The following is a 15,474-nucleotide window of genomic DNA, read 5'->3' on the forward strand; positions in this document are numbered from 1 at the left end:
TTGGGGACATGGCGCTCTCCTTATGGGAAGCACTGACACATAAAAAATGACTATTATTATAAATTGAATTATAAATGGCACATGGTAGGTGAGGGAGGTTTCTCTGTAGACAGTTGTGATATATGAGGCCCATGATCCCATTTTGATCTATTGAAGTTTTTGAAACTCATATCAGTAAAGCAGTCAATGAAAATGTAGGAATATAATAGATTTATTGATATATATATACACATTTTATATATAGGATATCAGCACTAGAAATGATGGAATGTGGAGTAATCGGTGGTTAATTGGAGGCCCAGCATTGCTTTTGCACTTGGGGCCCAGGATGCCTAAACTTTCCCAGTCCTACCTAGAGCCAAATCTATAGGGAGCTATTTACAAGGACTATCTATAGGAAGGGGAAGCTGGTGAGACATTTGCACTGGGTGCTGGGCCACCGCACATTGGTCAGGGCATTTAAATAAAGGCCTAGAGCAGAGAACTTAGTCTTCCCAGGTGAAGGAAAATCTAGCCAATACACTCTGCCATCTCTAGCCAAACTGAACCCTTCACCCACCAGGCCCGTGCAGTCAGGGTCGCCCACACTGAGCTTTGGCATTCATTAATGCAGTTAGAAAATACAAGAATCTTTCAACAAATATTTGAAAATCCACAAATTGCTGGGACTGTTCCTCCATCTAAACAGGCCTAATCTTCATTTCTGCATGCTTGTACGAGTATTGGTACCCTCTGCCAGCATACCAGTTGATGCCATCTGCAGCAGATGTGTGCACTCCTAGGTGGTAGAGTCCATTAAGGTTTGCCCTGTGGCAATCGCTATACCACCAGCCGCCTTTATACAGTGAGGAACAACTGCCCTCAAGAATGTCGTTGTCTTCATCTTTAGTGCTAAACTTCATGTTGTTTAGACCTCCCATAGAATCTCCTGCAAAATGACAGAGACATATCAAATATCAGAACGGTTTAAAGGAGTTGTCCGGGCTTTTTACTATTGATGACCGATCCTCACGATATGTCATCAATATCAGGGCGCTGCCTTCTCCTCTGTTTTCCTGCTCGCCGCAGGAATTGCAACGGTGAGCAGGTGTAATTGCAACTATGGTGTCCTCATTCACTTCTATGGGATGGCTCCCTCCGATCCACTTGAACAGACGGAACCATCCCATTGAATTGAACAGAGACGCCATAGTTGTAATTACACTTGGTCACCGCTGTAATTGCTGCAGTGAGCAGGTAAGCAGAGCCGGCCATACGAGCGCTGCCTTCTCCTCAAACACCTTCCTTGCTGGTGTAGACTTAGAACATTTTCTATGTCTAAAACAGTTGTACAAACTGATAAATGAGGCCCTCTTCCCCGTCCACACCACACACCTTCTTCAGACCTGCGTGAGCGAGGAAAAGTCACAGATTCAACCACAAATGTGTGACAGATATAGAAAATACTGAAAACTATCATACAGTATATCAGTTAGTAAATGACCCCCATAGTGTCCCCCTGCTAACCACCCCACCCCTAACCAATCAGTGGTGTAACCTGCAATTGCTCAATTTACCTTCTGCATCACCAGGACAGGACAGGTCCTCCAGAGTGAGAGACACTCTTTGTGATCGCTACCGCTGGAGATGAAGATCCTGAACAGCGGATGTTCAGAATTCCTACTTTCTTTTTTAACCGCTTCCCGACCACCTAATGCAGGGATGCGTCCTGCGGGCGGTTGGTTTATTCCTACTTGACGCATCTACGCGTCATCTCGCGAGATTTCCTGTGAACGCGCGCACACAGGAGCGAGCGTTCACAGGATCGCAAGGTAAACGAGTGGATCTACAGCCTGCCAGCGGCGATCATTCGCTGGCAGGCTTAGATGCGATTTTTTTTAACCCTTGGAAGGTATATCAGATGCTGTTTTGTTAACAGCGTCTGATATACCTGCTACCTGGTCCTCTGGTGGTCCCTTTTGCTTGGATCGACCACCAGAGGACACAGGTTACTCTGTAAGTAGCACCAAGCACCACTGCACTACACCCCCCCCTGTCACTTTTTAACCCCTGATCACCCCCCTGTCATTGATCACCCCCCTGTAAGGCTCCATTCAGACATCCGTATGTGTTTTGCGGATCCACAAAACACGGACACCACGGATCTTCAAAACACGGACACCGGCAATATGCTTTCCGCATTTTGCGGATCGGCACATTGCCAGAACTATATGGAAAATGCCTTTTCTTGTCCGCAATTGCAGAAAAGAATAGGACATGTTCTATAGGCTCTACAAAAAACGCAGTGTTCGCCCGATCAGGCCTGATCTTGTGCGCACACTTGCATTCAGTCCGCCCCGCCACAGTGACAGAATTATTTTTTTTTCTGATCACTGCAAAAACACAGTAAAATCGCCGCGGCGCTATAAAGATCACTTTTGAGGGGCATGGCGAGTTCATAGAAGTTTGTTTTTTTTGGCACAAGTTAGCGGAAAATTATTTTATTTTATTTTTTTCTCTTACAAAATCATTTTCCTCTAACTTGTGCCAAAAAAAAATATATTCTAGGAACTCGACATGCCCCTCACGGAATACCTTGGGGTGTCTTCTTTCCAAAGTGGGGTCACATGTGGGGTATTTATACTGCCCTGGCATTTTAGGGGCCCTAAAGCGTGAGAATCCAAATGCCTAAAAATGCCCTCCTAAAAGGTACTCATTGGAATTTGGGCCCCTTTGCGCACCTAGGCTGCAAAAAAGTGTCACACATGTGGTATCGCCGTACTCAGGAGAAGTTGGGCAATGTGTTTTGGCGTGTATTTTTACATATACCCATGCTGGGTGAGAGAAATATCTCTGTAAAATGACAACTTTGTATAAACAAATGGGAAAAGTTGTCATTTACAGAGATATTTCTCTCACCCAGCATGGGTATGTGTAAAAATACACCCCAAAACACATTGCCCTACTTCTCCTGAGTACGGCGATACCACATGTGTGACACTTTTTTGCAGCCTAGGTGGGCAAAGGGGCCCAAATTCCAAACAGTATCTTTACGATTTCACAGGGCCTTTTTTACACATTTGGATTACAAACTATTTCTCACGCTTTAGGGCCCCTAAAATGCCAGGGCAGTATAAATACCCCACAGGTGACCCCATTTTGGAAAGAAGACACCCCAAGGTATTCCGTGAGGGGTATGGTGAGTTCAGTTAAAATTTAATTTTTTGTCACAAGTTAGTGGAATACAAGACTTTGTAAGAAAAAAAAAAAAAAATCTTCCGCTAACTTGTGACAAAAAATAAAAACTTTGATGAACTCACTAAACTCACTATGCCCATCAGCGAATACCTTAGGGTGTCTACTTTCCGAAATGGGGTCATTTGTGGGGTGTTTCTACTGCCTGGGCATTGTAGAACCTCAGGAAACATGACAGGTGCTCAGAAAGTCAAAGTGCGTAAATTCACATTTCTGCACCATAGTTTGTAAACGCTATAATTTTTACCCAAACCAATAAATATACACTTATTGCATTTTTTTTTATCAAAGACATGTAGAACAATAAATTCTGAGAAAAATGTATATAGAAATGTCGTTTTATTTGAAAAATTTTACAACAGAAAGTGAAAAATTTCATTTTTTTGCAAAACTTTTGGTCAATTTCGATTAATATCAAAAAAAGTAAAATGTCAGCAGCAATGAAATACCACCAAATGAAAGCTCTATTAGTGAGAAGAAAAGTAGGTAAAATTCATTTGGGTGGTAAGTTGTATTACCGAGCAATAAACCGTGAAAGTAGTGTAGTGCAGAATTGTAAAAAGTGGTTTGGTCATTAAGGGGGTTTAAGCTAGGGGCGCTGAAGTGGTTAAGTCAGTACAAACGAGTACCTTGTTGACGAGCAGGTACTGGCAGCAGACCCTTTAGCAAGATAGCCATCACTAATTAAAAATCTAAGAACCCCTAACAATTCATTAATCCAATAGACAGCATCAGGCAGCACTATAGTTTCCCAGTACACATATTATACAGTGCCTTGCAAAAGTATTTACCCCCCTTGACTTTTTTCGTGTTTTGTTACATTACAGCCTTAAGTTTAATGTTTTGTTAATCTGAATTTTATGTGATCAGAACACAATAGTTTAAGTTGGTGAAGTGAAATGAGAAAAATATCTAAATAAAAGTCTGTGGATGTTCTCATTTATCCAGGTCATGGTATATCTGTAAAGAATAAATCAAGGCAACTGGACGTACTGTAGATTTCTTCAAGAAATCTACAGTACGTCCAGTTGCCTTGATTTATTCTTTACAGATATATAAATAAAACTATTGTTTAGAAATAGAAAACAGAAAATTTCCATTTGCGTATGTATTCATTCCCTTTGTTAGGAAACCCATAAAAAGTTCTGGTGCAACCAATTAGCTTCAGAAGTCACATAATTAGTGAAACGATGTCCACCTGTGTGCAATCTAAGTGTTACATGATCTGTCATTACATATACACACCTTTTTTGAAAGGCCCCAGAGGCTGCAACACCTAAGCAAGAGGCATCACTAACCAAACACTGCCATGAAGACCAAGGATCTCTCCAAACAAGTAAGGGACAATGTTGAGAAGTACAAGTCAGGGTTAGGTTATAAAAAAAACCTCATGAACCGGGCAAGAAGGGCATAAATCAGAGAAGCACCACAGAGACCTAAGGTAATCCTGAAGGATCTGCAGAGTTCCACAGCAGAGACTGGAGTATCTGTACATAGGTCGACAATAAGCCGTACGCTCCATAGAGTTGGGCTTTATGGCAGGGTGGCCAGAAGAAAGCCATTACTTTCAACTAAAAGCAAAAAGGTATATAACCAGGGTTAGGGCGATATTTCCTCTCTATAAACTGATCCTTCATTTTAGCTGCTTCTGCCTCAAAGTCTTGATCCTGTGTACAATTTCTTCTGATTCTGCGGAACTGGCCGAATGGGACAGAAGCAGCTAAAATGAAGGATCAGTTTATAGAGAAGAAATATCCCGAACAGGTGGTTGATACTACACTAGAGAGAACCAGGAAATTAGATAAAAGGATCTGGTTCACAAGCGAGAAACCAGTGAGGGAAACAACACAAAAGAGTGAAGCCATAAACACTAGAATTATCCTCCCATTCAACAGCAGTCACAAGCGGTTACAGAAAATCATCAAAACCCACTGGCACCACATTCTGAGTGATAAAAAAGTAGGGCATCTCCTACCAGTGATACCATCATTAACATTTACAAAGGCACCTAATCTAGGTTTAAAAATAGCCCCATCGATCAAAACACCAAAGATATCGAAAAACAAGAATACAATTCTGGGCACCTGGATGAATCTTCAGGGCTTTTTTAAATGCGGTAAATGTATGGCATGTAAGGTCAATTCTACATCTAGGAAGACCACTACAATTTCTTCAACAAAAAATAACCATACATGGGAGATTAAAGACTGCCTATCCTGCAATACTGCCGGTGTCATCTATCTGATTCAGTGCCCTTGTAGGAGACAGTACATAGGCAGAACTAAACGCCCTATGAAGACCAGGATGGCTGAACATATAGCCAATATAAGAAAGGGGTATGACAAACATTGTCTATCCAAACACTATAAAGATATCCACAATAAGGACCCGTCTGGCCTGGTGTTTATGGCTCTTGAAAAAGTGGAGAAACACTGGCGGGGGGAAACTTTATTAAGCAGATGTCTAGAATAGAATCAAGACACATCTATGAGTTTGGATTGCTGTTGCCAGTGGGATTAAACGCAGAATTAGAGATCTTCGGGTTCTTATAGACTGGGTGCCCCCGTTCCGACTCTTGCGACTCAGTCGGGTCGCTTATCGACACTGAGTCGTGGACTCGGAGGTGGGCCCCCAGTCCTATATACCACGATCAAGTCCAATATAATTTGGACCTCAAAAGTCGTGTACCCTTCAGTATACCTGACCATGCATTTTTATTCATTTTTTCTCTCTCATTTTCTCTCTCATTTATCTTAATTAAAGTATATTTTATAATTTTATATTTTTATTCATGTATTTATTATCTATATTTTAACAATGTACAGTATATGAAAATATAATGACCAACAGCAAGGTCAAATGAATGTATCCACAGAATAGATTTTATTATTCTATATTGGAGATCCAGAAAAATAGGAATAACTCCCATAGGCAATCTGTAATAATAATTCTGTTTATACAAGACATGTAGAATGCAAGAAGGAATATATATCATGAAAAACGCATGTATACAAAAAAAAAAAAATCGCAGGAAAAACGCATAGCAAAAACGCATGCAAATTTTTCCTTCTGTAGTGAATCCAGTGTTCCAGGATTTGGTGCTTAACAAGGATATAAAAGGCGGAGGCAGACAGGTGATGCTGTACCACTGACGAAGGGAAGGAGAGTTCCCGAAACGCGTCTGGGCTGCACACCTGTGAGAGAAGCACCTCCGCACCTTTATGCATGGCCATGCTAACAACATCCAAATAGAGGAACATTTGGACAAACAGGACGCAGAGTAAATTGTTTCACATTTACGGCTCTTCACTGACTGGACACAGACCACGCTTCAAGTCCTGCGAGATTTCGGGCAAGCGGACTATCGGTGGTAGGAGCGAGATGGCGGCAGTGCCCCGCGCCGCTCGCCGTCACCTTGCACGTCCTCAAAGAGACTTACGGGATACAAACCAACAGGAAGGTAAGAAGGCTGTGAAATCCATCTGTGAAATCCTATGTGAGGGGCAGGAGACAAAACCAGCACAAATAACCCCACTACGTACATTCTGCTAAACGACACTGTGGGGTGGAATACTATATGAGCAGGAGTATAGCTGGGTAAAACTGCATTGCCCAGACTGGAACTTGCAGACAACACAAGCACCGGAATAGTGTGCAGGAATTAGGAGTTGCATTATCAACCTACGTGTGTATACACACCATTGGACACTGAAGTTCAGCACCTGCACAGTAACCCATAACGATGCAGACACATACACACATCAGTATGTTGTGAATATAGGGACCCATCCTATACAAGAACCTTGATTGTGTGGATATCAGTATTACCTTTGATTTTATTTTGAATATTTTATTTGAATTTTATTATTATTGTACACGTGTAGTCCAATTGTGATTTCATTAAATTTTATGCACATCATCTAATACTGTGGTACAAGTGTTGTGTGCTCACCCTAACCCTGGTTATATATCGATTACTCACTTCTAGAGGGTGGGTGTCCCTCTAATTGGGCTAGCAGCACCTTATCCAGAACTCTGCCTGAAGTGAGCCACCACCTTGAGTATAAAAACAAAAAGGCACGTTCTGAAAAAGTGAAAAGGCATATGGGAAACTTCCAAAATGTATGGAGGAAGGTGCTCTGGTCTGACTAAAATTGAACTTTTCGGCCATCAAAGAAAACGCTATGTCTGGCGCAAACTCAGAACATCACATCACCTAAAGAACACCATCCCCACAGTGAGACATGGTGGGGGCAGCATCATGCTGGGGGGATGGGACTGGGAAACTGGTCAAAGTGGAGGGAAAGATGGATAGTGCTAAATACAGGGATATTCTTGAGCAGAACCTGCACCACTCTGTGCGTGATTTGAGGCTAGGACGGAGGGTCACCTTCCAGCAGGACAATGACCCCAAACACACGGCTAAAGAAACACTTGACTGGTTTAAGGGAAACATGTAAATGTGTTGGATTGGCCTAGTCACAGCCCAGATCTCAATCCAATAGAAAATCTGTGGTCAGACGTAAAGATCGCTGTTCACAAGCACAAACATCCAACCTGAAGGAGCTGGAGCAGTTTTGCAAGGAGGAATGGGCAAAAATCCCAGTGGTAAGATGTGGCGAATGCTCATAGAGACTTATCCAAAGCGACTTGGAGCTGTGATTGCCGCAAAAGGGGCTCTACAGAGTATTGACTTTAGGGGGGTGAATAGTTCTGCACATTGGCTTTTTCTGTTATTTTGTCCTATTTGTTGTTTGCTTCACAATAAAAAAATAAATAAAAAAACATCTTCAAAGTTGTGGACGTGTTCTGTAAATTAAATGATGCAAATCCTCAAACAATCCATGTTAATTCCAGGTTGTGAGGCACCAAAACATAAAAAAAAGTCAAGGGGGCGAATACTATTGCAAGGCACTGTACATAGCTAACATATCAATACACACTGTTTGGTGTATTCATAATCCTATACAACCTTTGGGGGTCATCCAGGGCCACCTGTAGAGCTACTGCTCCCATTCAGCCAGCGTATTAGAGGTTATTTTATATGGAGTTAAACAAACCTCTGTGAAGGACATTTTGGCCAAATTGCCTCTCACCTGCAGTTCCTTCCTGATAGGCTCCAAGTATTAATTTGTATTTCTCTGATTCATCCAATACTTTGAAGCTTGCATACTTGGCGTACACGATTTTGCCTTCAAAATCTTGTAGATCAACACGTAATTCCCATGTTCCTGGAGATAGATGAGAACAGAAGCTTTAGAAGCTGGAAACTAACATAGCTACAAAAAGAAGGCTTGAAGAGCCTTTCCCAAACTGAACTCATTCCAACAACATGAAGGAGACCATACCACACTTTAGTCTCGGAGTAAACAATTCTATGCAAACCTAACTGCAGCACAAATCTTATAGGACATCTTCAGAGATATGGAGCCCTATGTTCAAGCCAGGGCCTTTGTTAAATACCTGGTCTTATGACCAGAACTGACCTGAGAAATACATATCATGCCTGGGAGTGAGACGATCGGGATAGAAATAACTGTTGACAAGCATTAGGCCAATAGCTATCTTATGTGTATGGACCACTTCAATTCTACATAGCCATTATGTGTGGTCTAGAAAAGATGGTAGGGATCTCCAGAACAAGGATGTGGATCTGTAAGTCCAACTTTGGGTAAATGCAGTAACCAAAACTCTATCCTAATCTAGTTTTATAAACCAGAGAAGATGATGAGCAGTGCCCTCAAATAATGGAGCTCTAGGTCAGCTGGTCCATAACAGGCCAGCGACAACTGCTTATAGACCCTTCAACCTTGGATACACAGTAATAGGTCCAGCAGCGAGCAGAAAAAATAATAAAATTTTATAATAAAAAAAGTAATCTACAGGTTTCTCATTACCTGTTGAAGTTATTTGATGAATATTGTCATTCCCCAGCCAAAACTCACTTAGCCGACTGCCAAAACCTTTCTTATAAGCAGCCCAAGTGCGGAAGAAGTCTACTGACCCATCCCAACGTCTCTGTATTACCTAAAGGCAAGAGAAGATCAGATTCAATAGGAGAGGATATGGTCGCAATGGATCCACATTTTCCAAATAAATTACCTCCTTGTAACTTCCTGTTCACATGTTGTATATACTTACAATCCATCCTCCATCATCTGTGTCCATATCACACAGGACTTTCAGGGGCTGGCTGCCATCTGGGTTTATGTTGTACCAGTCACTGAGGACTGCCCCCTGATATCGTATTTCTTTGCAGTTCCTAGCAGCTATGAGACATATAGAAAAATTATTTTAGCTAATTTTGATTTAATAGAAGGATAGGGTTCTTTATTTAGGATTGTCACCTATCATGAGGAGCAGAACGCAGCTATAAAGAACATCTTTCATTTCAGAAGACCCTACATTTCTGAGCACACAGAAAGACTATTGAGTTACATAGTAAAATAGTTTATAAGGCCGAAAAAAGACATCTGTCCATCCAGTTCAGCCTGTTATCCTGCAGGTTGACCCAGAGGAAGGCAAAAAAAAACTTGTGAGGTAGAAGCCAATTTTCCTCACCCCATTTTTCCAATTCCTTCCCAACCCATCTCAATAGAAACTGTATAATACTTGATCTCCCCTGTGGTGCTGTTTTAGGGGAACTAAACACTTGCTCCCAGGTCCCCTCACAAATTACAACTGATCACATTGGGTCCTGGCAGCAGAAGACCTTGTGGTCAACTTATTGTCAGGGGACCATTGGTGGAGCAGAGGTTCAGCTCTCACTGAGGATCCATTTACACGGGCAAATAATCAGCCATAACGAATGAAGATACTATATAGTAACAGTCCCTTTACATGGGCTAAGAATCCGCTCATTAGCGATTATCTGGTGGTGAAAAGGTGCTGCCGATTACCCAATGAATGAGCGAAATGCTCGTTCTTCGGGTAATTGGATCATTTGTGCAGGCATCTAAATCGTTGTTTGCCGGCAACAAATTCTGTTGTCTAAATACTGTGGAGGAGATCGCTGCATTTACATGCAGTAATCTCCTCCACTGATGAGCAGGCGATTGCCGGAAAGGAAGGTTTCCTTCCTGACAATCGCCTGCTGAATTGTCCCATCTAATGGGACCATAAGTCGCTTATTTTTTTCAATTTATATATGAGGATGGTTGTAGGTCCTCACATGGTTTGCATATCTGTCAGCAGCACTTCTCCTGCTTTAACTGAGGGGATATGCTGCCGACTAGCCATAATTTCTATGTTCACATAAAAGATGTAATCAACAATAAATGAGCTTTGTCTCGTTTGTTGATAATTGATGGACGTACTTACACAGGGCCATGATAGGGAACGATCACTTGGACGATCATTTCCCCGTGTAATGGGGTCTTTAGACACCTAACTTACCATACACTGGCTCAGTCGCCCCACTTTCTCCTTTCTCTCCTATAAGGAAAAGATATATATATAAATGTAAAGGAGCATTTATTAGAGCAGTTGTCCTTCCATATCCCCCCTCAGCTCTCAGGTAGATGGTAGAACGTACAATCCGATTTTACCCAAAATGCCCATGGTTTGAAATATCTAAAAATGCAGCCTGTAAAGAAAGATTTTTACATCCTGATATTTTTTGGTCTGCTATAAGTGTGCCCATAGAATCTCCACCAACTATATCAGAACTTGGGCTCATTATTGTATCAGAGCCTGGGTTCAGCAAAGGATCTTCTGACCCTCTGGTTGTGGGGCCAGGCCAACCATGTCAAAGTGGACAACATATTTTGCCATGGTTGGAAATCAGTCTCCAATATTCCACACTGTAGGGCACCAGGAAGCTGAGATACGTGGAGCTGTTTGGTGGAGTTCTTATAGTGCAGAGCTGCATAAAGGCCTTTCTACACAGGACAATAATCATGTCAACGAATCCGAACCTTCATTCCCGATCATTGGCTATCATGTGAACATCCCTCTGCTATCAGCTGAGAAATGAGCATCTTACATCTTCTATGAGGGCACAAAAATGGTCACAGCACCAAACAGCTAGCAGTATCTCAGCTTCCTGGAACCTTCTTAAAAAGGTGACTTGGAATGCAACGGCCGATGGTAAAGATGACCATAGACATTAGATAAATGTCAGCCAATGCTTGCTGATTTCGTCAACCATGTAACATGTATGGTTCTCAATTCTCCCACGCCAGAAGATGTTAGGGAGATGAGGATCAAGCAGATGAAATCAATCTTTTGTTCTTTCACAACACATGCAGAACTGGCCAAGCTGATCAGCAATGTTTATGAGGGGAACATGGAGATATGTTTTCTGACAGCTATCTCATAGGTATGGCCAGCCTTATTCAAAGTCTCAGCAGCCATGTCTAAGTAAGTCCTTAAAAGTGGAAGACGCCAGAAAGATGGCATCCTTGCCATGCTTCCAGTTAATGAAAGAATACAGATTTATCTGAATTTCACATTGTAATATATTATTATGTGTAAAAGTTCTTTACTAACCTTTTTCTCCTGAAGGTCCAACTTTTCCTTGTCCCCCCACAGATCCTGTTTGCCCTGGAAAAAAATAGTAAATGCAGCGTGATACATAGACAATGGGAACCCTATAGCAAAGGTAAATAGTAGGCGGCTTGACACCACCACATCCCTGTGCCAGATCTCACCATCCATCACAACTGGTTCAAAACCAAACTGGAGCCCCATAGCAGCCACATGGACTACCCCTGTGGTATGTGTGCCAACCTTTTGTAAATTCATAGATTTCTAAACATATAGGGACATTTTATAAGATGAAACATATGGTGATATTCTATAGTTCCATAAACATCATTAGTTATTATTTTTGTACTAACCCTTTTCTCCCGGTGCCCCAACATCTCCTTTTTGACCTGGAAGGCCAGGATAACCAGGGCAGCCTCGAAGAATCGACAATTTGTCAGTGTCCCCAATCCCTAAAACTTTCACTTCTGTCAATAAAAAAAATTACACACATATGAAGGACAGCTAAAATATTACAAGCATGTTATAGACACACAAATGGAAATTAAATGAAGACCAAAGGAACAAATACAAGATATGTCTGTGAAGGTTCTCATGTATCCAGGTCATGGTAAATTTAAAGACTAAATCAAGGCAACTGGACTTACTGTAGATTTCTTGAAAACGTTTTACTTGTTTTTCCAACGAGCTTTCTCAATCCTGAGTGACTGTACAAGAATTCTCTGGGAATAAATATGTAAGTGAATCAACATCTGGTAACTATACCCAGTATGGGGTCAGAGATCATTATACCCAGCATGGGGTCAAAGGTGTTGATCCCATTATCCTAATTGGAGTCAGTAGATGACAATGACCTCCCAGAAAAAGGTGTCAAGACAGCAATGTATGTGGCAGACAATAGATGTCTACCCCCCCCCCCCCCCATCTCTATTCAAGCTTGGCTTCTCCATTTTTACGTAGATGGCCTCCTTCACACCTCGTTTGTACCAATCGGCCACCTTATCCAAAACACGTACTTGACTGTCTTCAAAGGTGTGACCTGTTTCTTTTAGATGTAAGTACACGGCTGAATCTTGACCAGAGGTTTTGGCTCTTCTATGCTAATGGTTTCAACACCTTTGACCCCATGCTGGGTATAATGACCTCTGACCCCATGCTGGGTATAATTACCAGATGTTGATTCAGTTACATATTTATTCCCAGAGAATTCTTGTACAGTCACTCAGAATTGAGAAAGCTCGTTGAAAGAATGAGTGAAACGTTTTAAAGAAATCTACAGTAAGTCCAGTTGCCTTGATTTATTATTTAAAAATACAAGATACATTCATACACAGTATAAGTTCATTTACTGATATTGTGCTGGTTTCTGCCTCACCCTCATATTAATACATGACGTGTGGTTAAGGCTGTGTTCACACAATGTGAATGCATTGCTTTTCTCTTTTTCTTTATATTATTTTTAAAACATTGCTGTAAAATGGCTGTGGTATCATAAATGCTACTGTTGTCTTAATTTTCACAGAATCATAGCAATAATCACAATACAATTATAATCTGTGAACACAGCCTAAAGAGTAATGATCAGTTGCTCATGAAGTACTCACCCGGACATGACTGATCACTGCTACAGAGCCCGGACACCATTCCCAGCAGTAGTAGTACTGGCACACGCATCACAGCCTCAATAAGTTTACACCTGCCTTCCAGATGACTCTCAGACCTTTCTAAATAAAGTTGTAGCCAAGACCCTTCCCTTTTATATATGTCATGTGTCCCCTCCCCCCCACTGTACTTTTCCAACTATGTGACCCCGCCCCCCGCTCTTGCATTGTGTGCTCCCGCTCTGGCGCGCTCTGCAAATAATACCCCTGCAATAAATCCTTCATTCCTCACTTCAAACACAATGGGAAACACTCCCACAGCCCCCTCCTCTGTTGAGGAGCTCTCAGTTAACCCTTCCCATGGCTTGCAAAATGCTGGTCAGCTATCACTGCCCACCAATGTACTTGTCACAACTTCTCAGTTAGCCCCCACCTCAGCCCCCATGCCAGTCCCTGTGTTACAGCAGCCTGAGACCCCTGCTGTCCTCATTCTCCCTGAGCAGGCAGCTCAGCATGTTATCCCACAAAGGCGCTCTCCCTCCACCTCTCCTGGACATTGCTCTGACCGCCTTTCTAGGCGCAGGTCGAAATCCAATTGGCATAGCTGTTCCCGTCACCGCTCACAATCCTTGCAGCGGATCCGCAGAAATGTCCGCCGCAAGGACCTCTCGTTGGCGGTTGCCTTCTTCATCGGAGGTCAGCTGCTGCAGCGCTAGTTCTGGCAGGTCACATTCATGCCGTAGGCGGGGAGCCACTCACTCAGCCAGAAGGTTGTCCCGCGGGGCCAGTCAGGTCAGCGCGGTCCAGGAGCCGGATCCTCCAGTTGTTCCTGCGGTGCCTCCTTCTACTTCTACTGGCGGTGAGTTTAATTTTAATGGGGCCTGGGGTTCGGCATATATGGGTCAGCAGTTAGTTCCAGTCCTTAAGGCATTGCTGGCGCAACTGGACCCGATGGGTTCTCATATGCCCCACAAGCCTACTGCCCTGGTGTTCCTCTGCCTAGGGCCAGCGATCACAAAGAATCCTTATTTTGCAGCCTCTCCTCTCTGGGAGTGCATTTAGACATTGATACTAAAAATAAAATTTGGAACAACCAGTATGTCGATATTTGGTGTAACAGTCACGTCCACACACACACGGGGAAGGATAGTGACCACTGCGCTCCACCCTCACCCCTAGCCCTGCCTACTTGCCTCACGAGTCCTGATGACAGGGGACAACTGAACGACAGTCCCTTACTTAAGATATGTGCAGGGAAGACATAAAAGACAAAATACGGAATGTGAACGGACCAGGTCAGAACCAAGAGAGCTACGTAGTACAAAGGGTTAAGCAAAGAATGGTCAGGAGAAGCCCGGGTCAAATACCAGGAGATTAGAGAAGTACCAGAGGAGTCCGCAAAGAGTAGTCATGTGGGAGCCGAGGTCACAATACCAGGAGGGATGCGCAGTACAGGAGGAGCAGGCAAAGGATCGTCAGGGAACAGGATCAGGTGAGTATTCAGTAGTCCAACAAATAGCCAGAAACCTAGAATTAACAGGCAACCTGTGGCCAGCAGGCTGCCTGCATTTAGAGTGGGGTCTGAGGGTCATGTGACGTGGCCAGCATCACATGACCGACAGACAGACAAGTCGAGCACCAAGTGATCAGCTCGGTGCTCAAGGCAGACCTAGCTGCAGGAAGCCTCCCAGCTAGCAAAGCCGCCCTGGGAATGAAGCCAAACACAGATCCTCGCTCCCAAAGCTAAGCAGCAGGTCTGCGGCTGATGGGAGACCGAGTGCACCTTTGGCGCCCCGTGACAGTACCCCCCCTTTTACGAGGGGCCACCGGACCCAACACTTCAGGCGATAGCCTTTCAGGGTGTTCTAAATGAAATTTTCGAACAAGTCTAGGAGCATGAACATCCCTGGCAGGTACCCAAGATCTCTCTTCGGGTCCATACCCCTTCCAGTGAATCAGGTACTGTAAGGAATTACGCACTCTCCTGACATCCACTATCTTAGACACCACATACTCGACAGCATCACTAACAAGAACCGGCGGAGGCAAGGCTTTCAACGGTGCAACAGGTTCAAAATACTTTTTAAGTAGAGATTTATGAAATACATTATGAATATGGAACGACTCGGGCAGCTCCAACTTAAACGATACC

General features: G+C 43.0%; 1 protein-coding gene across 1 annotated transcript; it reads right to left on the reverse strand.

The window, feature by feature from the left end:
• Positions 1–216: 216 nt before the first annotated feature.
• On the reverse strand, positions 217–13,434 carry LOC122946108 (ficolin-1-like). Its single transcript, XM_044305457.1, has 8 exons — positions 13,326–13,434; positions 12,075–12,188; positions 11,725–11,778; positions 10,630–10,668; positions 9,376–9,503; positions 9,132–9,261; positions 8,331–8,465; positions 217–928 (listed from the first exon to the last, which is right to left on the reverse strand). The coding sequence occupies exons 1-8, from the start codon at positions 13,393–13,395 to the stop codon at positions 681–683; spliced, it is 918 nt and encodes a 305-aa protein (XP_044161392.1). The 5' UTR covers positions 13,396–13,434; the 3' UTR covers positions 217–680.
• Positions 13,435–15,474: the final 2,040 nt, after the last annotated feature.

Source organism: Bufo gargarizans, chromosome 9 (genome assembly GCF_014858855.1).
Source record: "Bufo gargarizans isolate SCDJY-AF-19 chromosome 9, ASM1485885v1, whole genome shotgun sequence".
Lineage (NCBI taxonomy): Eukaryota > Metazoa > Chordata > Amphibia > Anura > Bufonidae > Bufo > Bufo gargarizans.